At 30.4% G+C, this 15,147-nt stretch overlaps 2 protein-coding genes across 5 annotated transcripts in view; one reads left to right on the top strand and one right to left on the bottom strand.

The window, feature by feature from the left end:
- The window catches only part of nwk (FCH and double SH3 domains nervous wreck), a 44,244-nt gene extending 43,808 nt beyond the window's left edge, over positions 1-436 (bottom strand). Inside the window, exon 1 of one of the 2 annotated variants that reach the window (XM_087165828.1) lies at positions 117-436. In XM_087165828.1, coding sequence (XP_087021954.1) covers positions 117-137 — 21 coding nt within the window. In that variant the 5' untranslated portion in view covers positions 138-436. The remainder of the gene's footprint in view (positions 1-116) is intronic. The other variant, XM_087165829.1, reaches the window with a different exon arrangement.
- Positions 437-1,433: 997 nt separating this feature from the next.
- LOC107447682 (uncharacterized) lies at positions 1,434-14,722 on the top strand. Of its 3 annotated transcripts, XM_016062652.4 has the most exons (5): positions 1,450-1,591; positions 10,278-10,449; positions 11,214-11,606; positions 13,530-13,590; positions 14,399-14,540. In XM_016062652.4, exons 1-4 carry the CDS (start codon positions 1,589-1,591, stop codon positions 13,547-13,549), a joined length of 588 nt encoding a protein of 195 aa, XP_015918138.3. In that variant the 5' UTR covers positions 1,450-1,588; the 3' UTR covers positions 13,550-13,590; positions 14,399-14,540. The 3 variants fall into 3 exon arrangements, with proteins under 3 accessions (XP_015918141.3, XP_015918138.3, XP_087021953.1); XM_016062655.4 differs by lacking the exon at positions 13,530-13,590 and having other exon boundaries at positions 1,434-1,591; positions 14,399-14,722; XM_087165827.1 differs by having other exon boundaries at positions 1,474-1,591; positions 13,530-14,722.
- The last annotated feature ends 425 nt before the right edge of the window (positions 14,723-15,147 follow it).

The raw sequence follows: 15,147 nt of genomic DNA, 5'->3' as shown, positions 1-15,147 counted from the left end.
ATAAATAACTATAATTTATTTTAACAATCTACAAAACGATTTTAATAATCTTTATTTAAGTTCGACTACAGCCCAAATGTTATTTAATTAATATCTATAAAAATTTTATTTCAAACCTTTCTCGGTGGAGGCTGCATCTTCCTAAATTTAATAAATACGTTAGTATATTTGAAAATAAGAAAAAGAATAATTCACACTAATAATAAATTCCTCTCATTCTCATATTGTAAAACTACTAGGTGAGACTTCAGAAAATAGAACTCTCTCAACTAAAATTTCATGTTCGTAAAAGGACTAAACTCGAAAACGTATCCAAACTTTCGAGTTTTTATCGGTGCAATTGAGAATTGAAAACCACATATAAATTTAAATCGTTTTGTTCGTAAACTACCCACAGTACAGTCTTCCTGAAAGCATTAAACTCAAAAGATTTTCTATCGCCCTCTCCACTTGATGCCAACTTGAACATGAAACTTTTATGTAGAAAAAAGAAACATTTTGATTTGAAGTTGGCATAAGCATGTCAGTCATCTGAGATGCGTTGTTAGAAATAAGTTATCCTTCGCTTAAAGTATTGTTATGTTTGTATTTACAAAAAGATTAAGCCGAAGAGTACATTAAATGAGCCATTTACTCTGCTGTTGTTGCTGTTGTTGTTAATTTACGTCACACTGGAGCTGCACAATGGGCTATTGGCGACGGTCTAGGAAACATCCCGGAGGATGATCCGAAGACATGCCATCACAATTTTGATCCTCTGTGGAGGGGATGGCATCCCCGCTTCGGTAGCCTATTATCCTAGACGTCCGTGTGAATCTCCTGGATCGGTACCCCCAGAGATATGGATCTGTCATGGAAACATGGAGGACTTTGAGACTCGACAGATTTAACGTGCATCAGTCACCATTTGCGCGATCAGTTTGTCCAAAATTTAGTTTCTAAACATTCACACGCACGTCTAGGAACTAAATTTTAGACAAACTGATCACGCAAATGGTGACTGATACACGTTAAATCTGTCGAGTCTCAAAGTCCTCCATGTTCCCATAACAAATCAATACCTCTGGGAGTATTGATTTGTTCCAGGAGTTTCCTTGTCTTCTGGATTGGTTCAAAATTACAAGGCTACGGCGTTGAGCATTTGTAGTCGTTAACCCAAAAATTGGGTCGACTGTTCAACGGCGGTCATAAAATAAAATAAAAACTGATCGCGCGAGTATGAATTGAATTTACGTACGATCACATACCATGAGAGAACGCTCCCTAAGTAATTAGTGAAGAATAATTTCCCAGCTTTTAGCGACTTGCTGCTTTTTGATTTTGTAGATATTAGCCTAAGATTAGAAGGAAATGAAAGTCTGTTTCATGTGGTGGCAATAAATGAAAGGTTACTATTTTTATTTCTTGTGGCGACATTATTTGCTGTTTTCGTCGCCAGTCAGTGCCTTATACCCGCCTTGTGCGTAAGTCCCATTCTAGCGCAGCAATTCATTGCAACATGCACTTGTTTCGCCATTGATATATGTACATTGTTTTAAAATAATTAATATTTATTTTTCGGAAATTTGAAGAATCCATTAAAAACTTTATGGTAAGTTTGCTTATTTATTATCTTTGAATTTTAAAAATATTCTATTATTTGTTGTCGTATTTGTTTATTGGCGATTGAAATGGGCTGCAAGTGTCGTAGGGCAGAACTCTCTTCCTATGGCAAAACTTTACATGCTTTCCCCATTAGCCTGCGGAGAGTCAAAGAGAAAGGAAGTACGTTAGTTTCTGTCTTGATTTTCATATAGATTAAAATATTTTACGTTGCAAGACTGTATGGAACTGAAAACTACATTAAACATAGTTCTAAAGAAAAACATCACAGAAATTTTAAAAAATATTTTTATTAAATTAAAAGGGAAAATATCGTAGTACATTCCTATACAACTGAAAAGAGGAGGAGAGGGAAGGGAGAAGGGCCGAAAGCATGAAACCGGTCTCTCCCTAGATGGCGTATTCGAGCGTTGCGATCGCCAATTTTATAATGCGTTAAATCTTATAATTTTAAATATTATAATCGCTTGATTAATTATGTAGTTAAGTGTTGTTGTTTTTTTTTTCTTTACCCGTGCAAGTGTTTAATAAATAACGTATACCTAATATAAAGAAACCACAATTATATTTAGTTCCGGAAGCATTCGATTCACGCTATTAAATCTGTTATGTAGGATTTTCTTATTTACCAATCTTATTTATTTATTTATAGTTTTGGATTTCAAATATTCTTTTCGCTATTATTCATTTGTTTATTTTATTATGTGTTACCTTTTTATTGTTAAATATCGTAATCGCTTGATTGTTAATATACTTAAGTATTTTTTCCATAATTTTGTAAGTGTTCAGTAAATAATGTACTTTTACGAATAGAAGTCGCATTTGTATTCAATTCCGATTCCGTAGGCATTTCATTCACGATTATTTATTAGGCTTCATTAGATCCTTTTCCTTGCCAGGTGATAACAAAATCAAGTGCTTTCTTTGTTAATTTTATATATTAATCGCATATTAATTATATATTAATTAGTATGAACATTTTAATTTGTGAAATTATCAGGTATTTTGGACTATTTTTGTTTAATAATATGGAGATATTTTAGTGTCGTGACAACCAGAGGCGTATCTATGGAAGGAAGCGCCTATGGCAAATCTCGCACTGGCGCCCTTCCTAAAATATTTATAATCTCTTTTTTTATGCGATGCGAAATAAAAGCGTTGTTTGAAGTATTTAAGCCTTTTGGCAATGTTGCAAAAAGAGCCGCGGTGGCTCAGGGGATAGAGCATTCACCTTCCAACGAGGTGAGCCGGGTTCGATTCCCAGCGATGACTGCTCGACACGATTTCCGTATCCGGCTTGCACCTACCACGGTGCTGACGTAAAATATCCTCTTTGACGGATCATTGGTTACCCTTGCCGTCAGACTAACCGCGGGAGGCTTTCGTGATCCTCCTCTCCATGTAACGCAAATGCGGATTAGTTCAATCAAAAAAGTGGTCTGCGAAAGCAAATTTCTCCAAAATGCTCGATACAGGCGTTCTCTTGTCTTCTGAATCGGGTTCAAAATTACAAGGCTACGAAGTTGGACATCAGCAGTCGCAAACTCAAACAATTGGATCGGCTGTTCAACAACGTTTATAAAATTTTCCAAAAAGATTGCAACGCAATTTTTTTTTTAATAGATAAATAAATAAATAAAAATTAACTACAACAATAAAATTATCTCTTTTTAATTATAATGCATTCAAGTGTGTTCGAAATCAGCATTAGTTAGAAATAAAAAAAAAGTCTGCTTTATCATTTTTAAAGAAGATTCTCTTGCGTTTCTTCAACTGTCAATAACAATTCTAACAATTTGTTTAATTAAGCAACAAATACAATTAGGTAACAAAAATACGCACGCACAACAAAAGTCTCTGAATTAAAGAAGAACTACAACATAACCAGATGATTACCCATTATTTTCAAAATTTAAACTGAATAAAATTAATTGTTTTTAGAAATAATCATGCTTTGCTAATACCAAAACAATAAAATCATCGAGATATAACAAATTCATTAAAGATCACAGTGTAAATAATTACGATTTGTTATGACAATTACAAATAAAATAGCTACAATCAAATTTTATAACTTCGTTAGCTTTTTATTTACAAAAAACCGATGGTCTTAATATAATGGCCGAATAACTCCACCCCCACATAACCGATAATAAGAAAAAATATACATATAGTAATTAATACAGAACTCTAGACAAAATAGCGACAATAATACATTCTTTAATGAGAAATAAATTAGAGGAAGTTGACGTCTTAGTTTAAGAATATCTAGAAATAATTGATTTTTTAACAGTGAAAAAAAAAGGCAAAAAGTTAAGAAATAGACCAAAAAAAAAATCAAATTATGAAAAATTTTCTTCGCATCAGAATGGAACAAATTAGAGAAAAAGCAGAAAAAATTAAACAGATTTGAATCACAAGTTTGTAGACGTTCGGTGCGCAAAAAAATAAATAAATAAACGGACTACCCTGATAACTTTTGATATAATAATCAGATCTTCACGTTCTTCTCATGTCAATGGTTCAAAGAGGTGACTTAAAATATGCTAATTAATAAGTGCAGGGACAATATTTCAAGTTACGAAATCAGACACTAAAGCGTACTTTCTCAGAATAAACATGCCATTTTTTTGACTGATTTGGATTTCTGTACCCCTAAGTATTGGGGGTAGTCACAATATGAGAAGTAACTCGAGAGCTTTTCAATCGAATTTTAAGAAAATTTTCCCATAAAATACACTATAAAGGTCCTTTGTTAAAAAATATCTTTTCGTAAATATTTATTATTTTATATATAATAGTCGTAAAAAAATTCAATTGTTAGATGTACATTTTTTACATTGTTTTAAAAAATACTACATTTTAGCGAAATTGATCAAATAGTCAAATTTATAGTCAAAATAGAAATCAAATTTTAAATATCCGACTTTTTTTCAATTCTATTTCTCAGGAATCCTAACTCCATATTCAAACAACATGAATTTAGACCAACCTGTATAACAGGGGAAAAAACTTTTTTTAAAAAAAAAATCAAAATTAATTAGCTTTAAAATTTGCTTTTTAGGAAGAAGAGAAATATAAGTGATTGGAATATTTGAGGAAAAGAGGGCTTTTTTTGTATCTTTATGAAAATACATTATAAGAATGCGTATACTTCATTATTTAACAAGGTCTAATTTTTCAATATTTAAAATGCTTATTGTTTTTTTTATATTCTTAAAATAAGGATAATTATTTAATGAAAAATAATTATTGTGATTGTTACTTTATTGATTTTTTTTCAAGTAATATAATATGTAGTGATATAAACATAATGTAAGTGATATGTATTGTAAAAGACTTATAAAATTTAAAAAAAAAGTAATTATTTAATCTAATTTTTCTTTTCTTTTTTTTTTGAAAAGGGAAGAAAATTGTAATCTGAAATAAAATAAAAGATATAGGGGAAAGAAAGATGACAAAATTTTGCACCCGAGATGCTATGGAAGCGTGTTCCATAACTCGAAGAAAGGTTGATAAATATTAAATAAATGTAATTTAAAAGTACAAAACAAACATGTCTTTATGAATTAAAAAAAATCAATTTGTAAGTAAAAGGATTATTGAAACTTACACTTAAAGCATTGTTCCTTAATATAACCCTTCAAAGAAAAGAAGGAAAAAAAACAAGTGGTTAAACTCAAAATCTATCTATTTATGAATAGAAAGAGAAACATTTATCGGTTGTTGGAAACTATTTGCTGAACGTAATGAATGTTACGTAATAAACACAAAATTATTTACTTATCGCAATTATTTTTCAGGAAAATTAAGAAAATATATTCCCACTAACATTAGAAATTTTAACATTCGTTGCTTTTTTTATTACATATTATTTATAATTATAATGCATTAACGAGTATTTAATTATACAATATATAATTATTAATACAAAAAATCTATGTGCATATTAAATGTACTGTCATAAAACAGTAACAATAAAAACTAAAAAATATTATAAATTCTAATTTATAGCATTAAAAGGAGCAAATGTCCCACTCTATCTACACATACAGAGATGCTAACTTGCAACTTAATGGGGAACTTCTTTCTAGTGGTAGCAAAATTTATGTTTTGATGTTTTATTCTTGGTTTATGTAAATCTGATTTAAAATTATATTTTCCGCCACTACGTATGTATAATTCGAAATTTTCCATGAAATACAATTTTACTCCAGTTACCTTGTGGTAAGAATTTCAAATTTTACCAATATCGTCTAAAATTTTGCAAGGTTTAGTTTTTAACTCTCTACCACTTAATAAAATATTTCGGAGAAATTTTACATCCCTGCATATAGACATCATTTCTAGAAAATATAACGAACGCATATAACGGTATTAATAATTTAAGTATAATGCATTAATTTAAATATTTAGGAAATGATTACTTACAATCAAAGAAAATCCTTGTAGTACACGTTGTTTTCTTAAATCTATGAACCAACTATAAAAGTCCAGAAGCTGCATCAAAATAGATTATAAAAATCTAAAGACTTTAAATATTTGATTTTCTTGGCTTAAATCTTGAAACATTAACTAAAACGAGCAGAATTTTTTGTATGAGCACCTAACTACTTATAACGCCTGCCCTTTATTTTTCAAAATAGTGGAAAGTATTCATTATTAAATCGTTCCATTGGTTTAAATTATTTGTAGAGCGAGTCATCAGAGGAACCTCCTATTTTTAGTATTTCACACTTTAGTGGCGGTGATTCCCACCATGGGTGGTAAAAATCTCCTGTTGAGGAAGAATTTACTCTAATTTATAGAAGGGGCTCTACTTGAAATCTATTCAGCAAATTCCGAAAACGTTTTTCAAAGAGATTTTAACCCCTGATAAAATTTAAGATTTACAAGCATTTCACTACAGAATAATTAGTCTAAGCAAGACTGGGACACCCCATGGTTTTCACATCTCTCTGTCCTCTGGTCATCACCATCTGGCCATCTGGTTTTTCTGCCTGAAGGGGTTCCATTCATTTCCTCCCCCGAAAATCGTTCTTTTAACTGGAGGTCTTAGATAAGGGGAGAAAAATTTCTTTACGTTTGTCACCAACTTTTGAACTTCCAAAGTTTCTTTCGTTCGCCTTTCATTTTTTTAGTCTGTTGTACTACTAATTTTTTCATATAGATAAATATTTTAAATTTAACGATTCAGCTTATATTATTATAATTTATATTTAACGTATAGCATTTTCAATTATACATAAATAATATCAAATAATCTAAGTAGAAAAGCATTTTTTCCAAATAAATTATTTTAAATTTAATTGGCTGTCTAAGTAAACTATTTTAGATAAACGAAATCAATAAATATTATTTTTAGGATTTGTTTTCTGTTTTTATCATCTTATTATAAAAAAGGACACGATTTTAAACAAATACGCTATGTATTGCCGAGGAAAAAGGCATTGACTTATATCTATATATTTGCTACTCAAGAGCTATAACATCATACATAGTACTACAATACACATTCAATACAATTCTACAATATACATTCTTAATGCTAGTACATATTCCATACTTTTGTAATCTAAATTATGTTATTAAGTTAATTATTTTACTTTTATATGTAACCATGATTTTTTGTGGCTATTTTAGTGTTTTTTTTTTTTTCCTTTGTGCAATATTATAGTTTGACTCTGAGTTACAGTTTCAATAAAGTCTTATAATGTCTTGCTTGTTTATAATATTGGGAACTTCAATATTTATAACTCTTACTCGTGAATAACCCTTCTGAATGAACATTATTAAACTGTTTATTTTATCATCGTTTATACCTGGAAAAAAAAAACTTTTTTTTTCGTTTTCCTCAAAAAATTTCACGTTAAGTTTGTGCTTTATTTTTCGTTTTTAGTAGAAAAAATGAAATTAATAATGCACTAAAAAAATAAAATAAATAAAATTCCCTGTAATTTTCTATAATAAATAATGAGCTTACATTTTGTCTTTTCATTTTATCAGCGATAACTTAAATTCTTTCTATTACAGCTTTGACGTATCGTGAAGCAATAAGAAGCTACATTTTAGAAAAAAATAAGTTTAAATTCCTTTTAATTTAAATATGGGAGCCGCGATGGCTCAGGGGATAGAGCGTTCGCCTTGCAATGAGGCGAACCGAGTTCGAATCCCAGTTGATACGAATTCCGCACCCGGCTTGCACCGACCACAGTGCTGACGTGAAATATCATGGAAATATCCTCAGTTGTAGACGGATCATGGGTTAGAGTTCCCTTCCCGTCGGGCTAACCGTGGGAGATTCTCGTGGTCTTCCTCTCCATGTAACGCAAATGCGGGTTAGCTCCACGAAGGCAAATTTCTCCCATTTCTCGATATAGGAGTTCCCTTGTCTTCTGGATTGGGTTCAAAATTACAAGGCTACGGAATTAGGTCGGCTGTTCAACGAGGTTATAAAATTAAATATGGGGCTAAAAGTCTTTTCGTCAAAGGATTTTGATCGACATTAAATGTTAAATATTTAGGAAATTCTCTGAAATTAAAAATATTTTTATTGGAAAGTATCAAAAAGTTAGTAAAGAGAGTTATAATTATAATTATTAAAAACTCTGCATTATTCTTTAAATTACGATATTATAATTAAAATTTGGTTTTTGCCGAAATCATCGTAAATATAATAGTAGGAAAGAAAAAGCTACTTTTAATTACTGATTTATTTTAGTATTTATCTTGAATGTATCCATGAATATAAAGTTTTTTTTTATTTATTTCGAATCCTCTGTTGCTCAACTTGAAAGTATAATGAAAGAAAAAGTGTCTAGTGAATGAATGCAGAAACGTGTATGAATTGTTATTACACAGACGTCAAGTTGTTTAAAAAGAGGGGGTATGTGGAATGTTTTTTTTTTCTTATTTCCCCCATTTTTTTTTTAATGTTGAATCCAATATAACAACTTAGATTTCCCGCGCTTTTCGAGTTAGGTAAAAGCGCTAGAAACCTTGGCCCTCCTATTATCCCTAACTGAGGTGGTCTATGAGTTTTCAAACGAAGTTATTAAAAAAATGAAAAACAGTGGGAGGTTAAAATTGTTTAACGCTCGTCACCTACTTTGTTTTTATTATTAGCGGTTCCCTTTCATATTTCACTCCCCCAGTTATAAAAAGAGTTCCTCGAAAGACCTCGATGTCTTCTTTTCGAGCCCTCGAGGAAAGGTTAAATGTTGGATGCTTTTTTTAATTCTGCCATAACTTGAGAAAAAAAATTAGTAAAATTTTTAATTAAAAAAATAATCGTTGATGTTGATTGATTTTGCGCCTTTTTGAAATAATGCGCCCATGGCATTCGCCATACTTGCCATACCCTAGATACGCCACTGGTGACAACTACAATCCCCGAGGCTCCAAGTGGATTTTAAACTTGCAATATTTTTGAAAAAGAATCATGTTCAGGTATAAAAGAATACGTAAAAGTTGCCAGGACTTGACAATATTTCTGCAACATATCATAGTACATAAATCTTCTGTGTTGTATCTTCGGATATCATAATTTGTTACATATTGTTGTAGCAAAAAGTGTTTAGGTAGCAGGCATGCATTTGTTTGCAAGAAACGAGCGAAATTTTCAACGATTAATACACGTGGTCAGAAATACAATTCTTGCAGAAAACGAAGAATACTTTAAGATATGTGTGTTAGCAAGGCAGCAGTTCATCACGGGACACACTTCCAGGGGATACCTAAATAGGCCTATGCGGTGAAATTTAGGGTTTTTTTTATTCCTGGAGAATATAGATAGCAGCACTTTTTTAAGAATTTTTACTCATTGAATGTTTTTTGTTTTATTTTTCAAAATTTTCAAAAGGGATCAGCACTTGATTTTTTAATTTTTTTAATAATTAATTGATTTTTTTAATGATTTGGCAATTTATATCTCATTTTTATTTATTTTTCTTAAGTGTGGGAGTTTTATTATTAAGTCTTACTCTGAGTATTTTTAAATTGTGTTTGTTTGTCATTAATTTTTCTAATTGCTTTATCATATTTGTTTATCCATAATGGTTCCCAGGGCACAGTCAGTTTTTGTTATTACCACTGACGACAGAAAGGCTCTTGTGTGTTGCCAGGCAGCGTGTTCCCTGATGAAGTGCTTTCTTGCTAACACACATATCTTAAAATATTCTTCGCTTTTTGCTAGAATTGTATTTCTGACTTTCTGAATTAAAATAAGACAAATTTGGTTTTAGCGTTTTTCCATTTTGATTTATTATTTTAAATGTTATTTACTTATTTTGTCTTTTACTGAATTTGTGGGAATTAATTTCATTCTTTGATTAGATAAAAAAAAACACGTGGTATAATTTATAACTCAGAATTGTATAATACATGTAATATTGTATGCATAATCCAATGATTTAAAAGAGCAATTTTAAGCTGTACCACCTTAAAATTGCGCTTCTTTAATTCATTAAAATCAAAGATATGTTTTTAAAATCAACTACAATTAAATTAAGTTTGGTAAAATTAAATGTTTAAAAACATTTAAGTAATTTCCATGTATGAAGAAGAAATACAAGGAAATGAAAAGAATTTAATTAGTTAACATACTCTATGATCTTAGTATTTGTTTTATTAAAGCATGTTATGAGTATTCCTTCTAATATAAAATTTTCATTTAGATGAAGGCTCTAGTAATCGGTGATTCAATGATAAAATATTTGAAACCCCATCTCCCTGATGTAATATTGGGTCACAATGTGCAACTTGAAAGCTTTCCTGGATTTCAAATTAAAGGTTTAATGGAGAAAATCAAGGAATTCAGTGAATTTGGTGTTATTGTACTACATATTGGTAAGTACCTTGTCTAATATCACATAAATTTGTTATGATTCCTCTTAAACTTGCAATGATTTCTGCTTTATGTCTCATTATAAAAGTTAGTTCCTATTTAAAATATGAAAGTTGAACCTCTTTATTATTTATTTTTTATCTATTTGTTGATAAAAAAATTCCAATTACCTTTCAAAGGAACTGAGTGGTTGTGCTAAAAAAAGAGGTTTTTCTATGAATAAAAAATATATAATTTTTCAGTTGTTATATCTTAAATAAATTATGAGAGGTTCCTGAAAATTTATGTTTTTTTCTGTTACGCTTTTCAAATTGAAATAGAATAGCTGAATTTGTAAAGAAATGAATATGCTTCCCTAAAAATCTTTTCAATATTTATATTTCTTTTTAGCTTTTATTTCAACGGAAACCGTTTTTCTCCTTATTTGTTTAATTCTCAGCTTCTTGCATATACACCAAAAAATTCAAGAATGTGCATTCAACTGCCAAACACAAATTTTGATTTGTAATTGTTAATGAATCAAAAAAATTTCATTCCTCTTATTTCATGTTTTAAAAATAAGGTATACTTTAATTTGTTAAAACACTCAAAATTGTCTTTAGATATTTTTTTATAATGCTGGAGTTCTTTACTGCTATATTTATAAAGATCTATTATTAAGAGTTTCATAGTCTAATAAAGATTTGAAACCGCTGTAGTAGAAGCAGTTTTTCATTATCGTTTTAAGTATTTTGTCTATATATAAGGCTAATAAGTTTAATTTCAGGTTCTAATGATTGCTTTGTGGATGCTAAGACCAATATTACAGAGTATGAAAAATTGCTCCAGGAAATTTTGTTAAAAAATCCTGGTTGTGAAATTTTCATCACAAGGATTTTGACTAGATTACCTAGTCAGTACCTCGATGTGAAACAGAGACTTTCAGAGTGCATTAGACTAAGGCAGTGGAACAAGAATGTTAAGGCATTGAATGAAATGCTGGACATTCTTTCAACAAATAGCCCTAATCTACACTTTTGTTCCTCTCCAAAAATAAATTGGAATAGGTATTTAGCATTGGATGGAGTACACTTCAGTAGGTTTGGAAATGATGCTTTTGGACAATACTTAACGTTTATCCTTTCTGACTACTTTGCCTGGGTTACGAAATCCAAAACAGGTATGATGATTTTAGTTAAAATTTGTTTTCTGAAATATGTGTTGTGCTTTTCTGAGTATTTTTAATATTTAAGCAAAACTGTTTGTGTGTTAATCATTTGTTATTAATCATTGTCATAGAGGCCTGTTAACACAGTCCAAGTTCTTGAATCCGAGAAATTGGAGGAATTTCTCTGTCCAAGAAATTGGATGATTTGTCGACACTATCCAAGTTCCTGAATGCCGCTGATTGGTCCGAAAGAAAACTTGCGCAAACGCATTGTTCATATTCAGCATTATAAAATAATACTTACACAAGTTTAAAATTACTAAATAAATTCAAATAAAACTATAATAGCACAAATAAACAGCATCAGATTATTTTATTTGGACTAAAATATATGAAAACAGACAGCAAAATGACATAATCTGATGCCTGCTCGTTGACGTCACAATTGGTTAAGGGAGAAAAAACTTGGTTGGAAAGTACAACACGCTCTACTATCGTTCAAGAATTTTGACCAAGTACTTGGATGATCGCATACACAATCCAAGCTCAAAGCAAAACAAGTTTCAATATCAAACAATCTTCGTCCACGAACTTGGATCGTCTAAACAGGCCTTAAGTCTGGTGTGTTAATCATTTGAGATTGTTGGGTATAGTTCATATCAAATAAATTTTTCATGTTAAGTATAAATTTTTCCCTTTCTTTCACGAATTTTTGTTAAGTGACTAACAATTTAAATAGTGGTTTGGCAAATTACTTTCTATTATTAGTATACATTTATTCTTAAAATTTCACATTCTGCATGTCATTGAATGTTTTAGATCATTCAAAAGAACGTTTTTTATTTTGCTAGAATCTTTAGTTTACAAATGTCACATTTTCTTTGAACTCGAAATTATAAGACTACAAAGACTGTTTTGGTGATTGTGCTATATCTGAAAAAATCAATGGTGATTAGTTTGCTTTCTTTTTGCATTGTTAGCCTTGATTTGCCTGTCATTGTTGAGATCACAAACAAGTTTTGTTCAGATCTTTGTGTTGTGGTTTGTCTAGTTTTGTATCTGAAGCTACATTCAGAGCCGTTTTTAAGGATGGGCCCGAACCCGGGGCTCCTAGTTCCGATGGGGCCCCTGAAAAGTCAAAATTCTCATTAACATTTTTTAAAAAAAAATTATCTTAACAAATCTGCTTAAAAAAAGGTTAGCAAATGAATGTTTGAGCTGAAATATTAAAAGAAAAAATTGGTTCACCTATGAATCTCATCGATCATGTCATGTTGCAGATGATGGAATCATATGTTTTTGTAGAACAAGAACAGAAAAGGTAATAAGAACAGAAAGAACTGCATGCGCTTATACAGTTTTAGGAAAGAGGAGTTATTAATGCCAGTCAACAACAATGGAACAATGCTATATGTTTATTATTCCTTGAAATTTGTTACTATGCTCCTTACAATTTTATGTTGCTTAGTCCGTTTTCTGTATTCCGAATAAGAACAACATTGACACTTAGTTTGGTTATGTGCTCACGTGAGTGTGAGAATCAAAGGGTATCAGTTTTATTTCGACTTCAACTTAAAAGTTCTATTTGTGAGTATAAATTTATGAAGCATATTTATTTACTATTGTTGAAACTTATTTACTATTGTTGAACTATTGATGAACTAAAGTGGCATAAAATATGATTGTCAAACTACTAAAATACGCTTCCTCGTAGAGAGTAGTATAGAATTTTTTTTTCTTAAATTGGTGTCTATTTTTAATGGTTTTTTTTTATTCCTTTATTTCTTTATTCCTTTTTTAGTTTGGTAAAAGCTATTATGTCAGGCAAAAGCTTAAAAGTGTTTTTAGAATTGAGTTAATCTCAAATCTCTTATTTGTCAAAATTATTATTTTGCTCTGTTAAATTTAGTTTTAATATTGTAATTATAATTTCAGGGTGCAGAGGGAATGTTTAATAGCGGCAAAGTCTCCGGTCAACTTGCTTGTTGCGTCTGAAGTAAGGAAAGATTAATAACTATGGGCAAAAGATATTAATATAGTGGGCTGCTCCACCTGCTCGCTGACGCTCGCCAACCCCCGAAAATTGCTACGCAATCTTACATGGTTTGCTTCGCAAACCAAGCTCTCTTCGCTCACTACTAACTTAGGTACATTGCAAATGCACAAAATTCTAAGAATTCAAAACAATCATTCAAATCCATATAAAAACTTTTTTTTTTTTTTAAATTACATCTTTTTAGTAAATACTAAGACATTAAAATAAATTTGAATTCAAATGAATGACATGTAATTCGTTAAACCTGTTAGAAATGTGCTATAGTATAATTCGTGATATAAATCAAAAATCGTGAAATAAATTCGTAATATATAAATTCATGAAAAAAAGCTCTTTCGGCAAAATACTAAAATCGAGATCTATCGACAAAGACTACTCACTTCTGCCTAGCTTAATAGTATGAGATTGCCGCAGCTGATGCTCTCTGGTTATTTCAGTTTCCGTTTTTAAAAGAGTTATATGTTGAGCCACCTCAGCTAGATTTGGCATGTGACATTTTTATCGGTAATCATTGGTCGATTTTCTAGCGTTGCCATTCGGGGAGTTGTAATGAGGCTTTTATTTTGTCGCTGTGTAAGAGAAATAGTAACCTAAACAAAACAGAGCAAACGTTGCCACCGGCGGAAAAGAAATGCAGCCAAAATTTAGGAGCCACGTAAGAGAATTATATATATTAGATGTTGATGAAATTTGAACTCTGGTTGTTCGAAGGTGCATTTTTATATAATATGTAGTTATTTCTTTTTAGATTCGCTGAGGTGAGCCTCAGGATCCAAATTTACAAACATTTATTTAGCCTAGTGATGAAAGCTGTGGCAGTCTGTCATAATTAGACATCTTGTCTGTCCCAAGTGATGAAAGTTGGTTCGATCAGCTATAAATTCAAGTCCATTTAATTTTTGACAGAGACATGTAATAAGCTTCTGTGATGCCTTTTGAAGGGAAAAAGTAGTGTTAGAATGTATTTGTATGTCATCTTTGAGTGTATATAATAAAATTGTTGTGTTTGGTTTTTATTCAACAATTACTGTGTTTATATACGTGTTTTTTTAATAAATTTTCAATTCTCACATTGCAGAGTTAATGTATTTTTTAATAATAAATCATATAAGCAGCACCCACTATTTTTTGCGAGTTGTATAATTTTTACAAAAAAAAGTGGTTTTTTTCAAAGAAATAAGTTTAGTTAAGATTCCATCTCATCAAAGTTTTATGCGTCATTTCACAAAGTGCTAATTGTAAAAACTATTATCATCAATAAATTATGTAGTTGGAATTTGAAACATCAAATTGATACTTAACTTCATAGAGTTTTATATAACGTTTCAAAAAGATGCCACATTTCCATTACGGTTTTACTTTCACTACGTGCGAAAAACTTCAGTCGTAATGACACCGACTTGCAGAACGTTGTTATATTTATGAAAAATTATTTAAATCCATGCTGAAAAATTATAACTAGCACTAATGTCCAACTTCATACGTCAATAGTGAGAT

The sequence above is a fragment of the Parasteatoda tepidariorum genome, chromosome 6 (assembly GCF_982258835.1).
Source record: "Parasteatoda tepidariorum strain Cologne lab strain chromosome 6, Ptep-v5.0, whole genome shotgun sequence".
In the NCBI taxonomy this organism is placed as follows: Eukaryota; Metazoa; Arthropoda; class Arachnida; order Araneae; family Theridiidae; genus Parasteatoda; species Parasteatoda tepidariorum.
This window is presented reverse-complemented; position numbering and strand designations above follow the sequence as displayed.

Coding starts and splice junctions, on each gene's coding strand:
- LOC107447682 (XM_087165827.1), top strand. Junction 10,450..11,213: donor TGTTATTGTACTACATATTG/GTAAGTACCTTG, acceptor GTTTAATTTCAG/GTTCTAATGATTGCTTTGTG. Junction 11,607..13,529: donor GGTTACGAAATCCAAAACAG/GTATGATGATTT, acceptor TTATAATTTCAG/GGTGCAGAGGGAATGTTTAA.